Source organism: Myotis davidii, unplaced genomic scaffold (assembly GCF_000327345.1).
Source record: "Myotis davidii unplaced genomic scaffold, ASM32734v1 scaffold450, whole genome shotgun sequence".
Classification (NCBI taxonomy): domain Eukaryota; kingdom Metazoa; phylum Chordata; class Mammalia; order Chiroptera; family Vespertilionidae; genus Myotis; species Myotis davidii.
In genome coordinates this window covers 888,367-893,254 of record NW_006282385.1, presented here as the reverse complement: position 1 = coordinate 893,254, position 4,888 = coordinate 888,367, and the positions used below count along the sequence as shown (strand labels likewise).

Genomic DNA, 4,888 nt, shown 5'->3' with positions numbered 1-4,888 from the left:
ATTCCTCTTCTGTGCTGCACTCTTTTTTTATTTTTTAAATATATTTTTAGTGATTTCAGAGAGGAAGGGAGAGGGAGAGAGTGATAGAAACATCAATGAGAGAGAGTTTCATTGATCGGCTGTCTCCTGCACGCCCCCTACTGGTGATCGAGCCCCCAACCTGGGCATGTGCCCTTGACCGGAATTGAACCCGGGATGCCCTAGTCCACAGGCTGACGCTCTATCCACTGAGCCAAACAGCTAGGGCTGTGCTCCACTCTTGACCTATCTGAATTAGAATTTCCCAGGGCAGGATTAGGGCATCAGTATGTTTAAAAGTTCCACAGGCGAATCGCTGCTTTAGGGTTTTATTTTTAGGATGCCTTTGAGACTTTTTAAATGCCTAGTAAAAGAAGAGTAGCTGAAGAATTCTCAGAGCATGCTAGGATTTCCCCCCCGTTTAGGTGCTGAGAGGTAGTATATGTCAACTTTTTTAGCCCTAGATTTTATAGAAGTCAAGACCAACATTTAATTTATGCTTTCTCTTTGTGTTCAGACATTTGCTCAAGCCCAAACGCCAATATCTATAAACTTTAATATGTCTTTTATTAATGTATAATTGAAGCACTATTTTCAAGGGAGTAAATGACCTTTATTAAACGTACCGTGAATGTATTTTAAATCTAGCAGGGGGCCCCTCTCACCACAAGAAGTAGAATATTGGATCCTAATTGGAGAATCAAGTAGAAAACATCCTGCTATTCACTGTAAAAAGTATGTTAACTTCTTTTTTCAATTTCTTCTGAAAAGCCTGTTGGAATTTTGATTGGAATACAATCCATAGAATCCATAGTTTAGTTTGCAGAAAATTACATCATAACAATATGGAGACTTCTAATTTGTAAATATAGACCAGTGATGGTGAACCTTTTGAGCTCGGCATGTCAGCATTTTGAAAAACCCTAACTTAACTCTGGTGCCGTGTCACATATAGAAATTTTTTGATATTTGCAACCGTAGTAAAACAAAGGTTTATATTTTTGATATTTATTTTATATATTTAAATGCCATTTAACGAAGAAAAATCAACCAAAAAAATGAGTTCACGTGTCACCTCTGACATGTGTGTCATAGGTTCGTTATCACTGATATAAACTATACTTCCATGCAATTAGAGCTTTAACTTCTCTCCTGCAATATTTTGTATTTTTCAATATAGATTTTATGTATATTTCGTTAAAATTTTCTCCTAAGTGTATTTTCTGATGCTATTGTAAATTGATTCCCCCCCCCCCTTTCTGTTATTTTCTGACTGTGTACAGAAATATAATTGGTTTTTCTATATAGGCCTTAAATCTTGCATCTTTGCCAAATTCATTTATTAGTTCTATTAATAGCTTTGCAATACAAAGCAGTTTGTAATTACTTTGGATTTTTGACACAGTCATATTGTTTGTAAATAAAGACATGTCAGTTTTAAGTGTTTTGGAAATGCATTTGACTCTAATTAAGGAGGAAATGTAGACTATTTCTACTTTAGCCTGCAGGATATTGTCTAATAGGTTGATATATATTTATTTCATAAGGAGACTAACCATTTGTAAACTGAGAATCTTGGCAATAGTTGCATATACAGAATTGTCATATAAACAAGAGTTTATTAGAACTTGGACAATCCTGGGATAAACAACTTACTGCCACACTAATATTGTAGAATATTGCTCATGTAAAAAGTTTCATTACAGTGGTATTTTGTTACTAAAAAGAAAATTGTGCTTTGTATTCTTCCTTCTTAACTACAGGTGGGCAGATATTGTTACTGATCTGAATACTCAAAATCCAGAATTTCTAGATATCCGGCACTTGGAGAGGGGACTGCAGTATCGAAAAACCAAGAAGGTAACACCATTGTATGTGAAGGCATTTCCCAACTGGCCAAAATGCAATATTTTACTCTAGATTATACATAATAGAAACCCAGTTTAGAACATTTTCGACAGAAAAGTGTAAATTATTTTAAGAACACATGGGTATGTTAAAAACAAAAGGGCAAGGAGTGTAGCCTGGATTCATAAGGGCCTGGTACCAGGTAAAAGAATGTCAACAGAGACCAAGTAGATAGTCTGTAATTCTTTTGGAAGTTATATGTTGTTGGCTTTTTGTCTGATTACTTACTTCCTGATGATGATCATCATCATCTTTATGTCTCTCTTTGAGATGTGCAGTCTATACTGAGGTTGGCCTGCCTCAGGCCTAGTTTGGTCGTCTTGGCGCTGCTTGCCCCTACACATGGCCAGGGAATTGCCAAACCTGAGGTGTTCACTCCTGAGCCTTATTAACTGTGGCCTTGGGGCAGAGCCATGTATATAAACAAGATTGCTGTGGGTATTTCTCAGAGAAAGGTAGATTCTATGGATTACAGCCCATTGATATAGTCCTACTAACAAAGGAAGAGTGTGTAAGAGGAAGAGGGATGATGGTGTTTAGGCAGAAGGGGAGGCTATAGTGTATGTGAGTGGCATATGAGGGCAAGGTGTTTTGGCTCCTTTGTTTCCTGATTAACTGTCCAAGGATTCTCAATAAAGAGGCAAAGAGAAAAGACTCAAGAAACTAATCCTTTCTTTGGTGCAAATGGGTGACTTAATGCATTGATTCAGGATATTCTGTTACTATCAAATATTGACAAGGGTGCGGGCATTGTTATAGTTTTGTAATGACAGCTGGTCAGGGAAAATGCAGGACAATGTGATCTGATAATGTCTGAAATAATATGTACCGTTCTGAGGCTTATATGAAGGGGGAACATATAAGGGAATTCATAGGAAATTCATTTCCCATCATTTTTTCACCCAACTTTTTTTCCTTCTCAGGTTGGGGGAAATTTGCATTGTATTATAGCATTCCAGAGACTTAGCTGGCAAAGGTTTGGCCTTTGGAACTTTCCATTTGGAACCATTAGACAAGAGTCACAACCTCTAACACATGGCCAGGGAATTGCCAAATCTGAGAGTGAAGACAATATCTCCAAGAAGCATCATGGGCGCCTGGGCCGGTCTTTCAGTGCTAGTTTCCATCAGGACTCAGCATGGAAAAAGATGTCCAGTATCCATGAGAGAAGGAACAGTGGCTACCAGGGTTACAGTGATTATGGTGGGAATGACTGACTGTGCTTGGGTACTGAAAAACTCCTCATGTGACACAATGGTCTGTACAGGACGGTATTAAGAGAGTAGAAGATTTTATTAAGTCAACTTAAAATAGGAACAGATCTGGTGGTACAAAACATAACCTTGTAGTTCTCCAGTAAATAAGCTTGTATGTGATTCTAATGGGTGATTTCAGATATATAAGCAGATAAGCACAGACTATTGACTTTTTACTTTTTAAGGGTATATAAACATGCTGGACAATTTAACAAACTCCAATACAATTACATATAAACAAATACAAATTTACGTAATAACATCACAATTTGAAATAGCTAAGCTTGACAGGATTTATTATGAATTGATCCCAAGACTTTCGTTGCAGATAGTTTTATTCCTAAGGTCCATCTGCCCTTAAAAAAAAAATGGGGCTACTGATTTCTAGTTTTCTGTCATGGTTAAAGCTCATTTAAAATTATTCAGTGAATCTAATAATTCTTTCCCTTATAGCAGTATCTTGCCTGCCTCATTTGTTTCCTGGTTAACTTTCTCAGGATTTTCAATAAAGAGGCGAAGGAGAAAAAGACTCTAGAAACTAATCCTTCCTATTGGTGCAGATGGGTGACCTAATACATTGTTTCAGGATATTCTTGACTTTCTTGACTTGGTATGTTACTATCAAATATTGACAAGAACTTTAGGTCTTGAAAGACTTCTGCAGGTCAACAATCTGTTTTAGGCACTGAGTAAAAGAAGAAGTGGCATCCATCGTTCTACATCCATGGTAATCTGTGAAATGAGATCTGGTATTTGATTAGTCCTTCAATATGGAGTCATATATTGATAACAGCATTAAAAATGCATTCAGAGGGCAACTATCCATATTCCACACTCTGTTTTCTTTTTTTAAAACATTAGATAATTAGTTGTTTGAAGTGAGTGTTAAATAGCTCAGAAAGTGTGGATTTCATATATTTGAGCTCCTCTGGACTGTCAATTTTTCTTGTGTAATCAACCCGTGACTCACAAAGGATTAGGGTCTCTTGTTCTTTCATTTCAGAGGCTGTTCCAGAACTCAAATCAGTAACTTGATTATTACAAGATGCTGAATATGTTGGTAACCATATTGCAATACATCTCAAGGAGAAGGCTCAGATTTTTATTTTTTAAAATATTTTTATTTTCTCTTTTGAATTTTATATCCATTTGTCCACTCAGACGTGTGTAAGCCTACAAAAGAGGATATATATTATGAAATGGTCATTTTTCTGAAGGGAATATTTTGCTTGAAACGCAGTGGACTAGAAGAGATTTGTAGGTTGTTGATTTTGTTACTTCATACTGGAACTTTTACGAAGTTTTCATCAAATAAAGTTTTGTTTTCTACTTTTATTCATGTGAATGTTTTAACCTTTGTTTTAGGGAGTTTTCTAATTTTGTTTGAAGTACATAATTTGTCAATTCTGTCTAAGTAATGTGTTAAAAGAAACCATCTCGTATCTGACTTTTTAATTAATGGAATAATATGCATTGACTAATTTTAGATTTCTATAAGACTTTATAAGAAATTAGAAACTTAATTCTTATTAGCTTGAAACAAGTGAAGTTGTCAATTTTGTAGGTCAAACGTGGTTGAATGTCAGCAGTTTAATTTAGTTTGAGTATTTCAGAGATGAGAAAGAGCCAAGAGGAAATGAGACAAATGCAACATAAAATAATGAATGCAGTGACACTAATAAGTTTGAGTTATCACGAGCACACTG

At 35.8% G+C, this 4,888-nt stretch overlaps 1 protein-coding gene across 4 annotated transcripts in view; it reads left to right on the top strand.

The window, feature by feature from the left end:
* BIVM (basic, immunoglobulin-like variable motif containing) overlaps window positions 1-4,517 on the top strand; it is a 32,516-nt gene extending 27,999 nt beyond the window's left edge. For 3 of the 4 annotated variants that reach the window (XM_006752919.2, XM_006752920.2, XM_006752921.2), the window contains exons 8-10: window positions 667-753; window positions 1,782-1,878; window positions 2,850-4,517. In XM_006752919.2, coding sequence (XP_006752982.1) covers window positions 667-753; window positions 1,782-1,878; window positions 2,850-3,143 — 478 coding nt within the window. In that variant the 3' untranslated portion in view covers window positions 3,144-4,517. The remainder of the gene's footprint in view (window positions 1-666; window positions 754-1,781; window positions 1,879-2,849) is intronic. The other variant, XM_015559223.1, reaches the window with a different exon arrangement.
* Window positions 4,518-4,888: the final 371 nt, after the last annotated feature.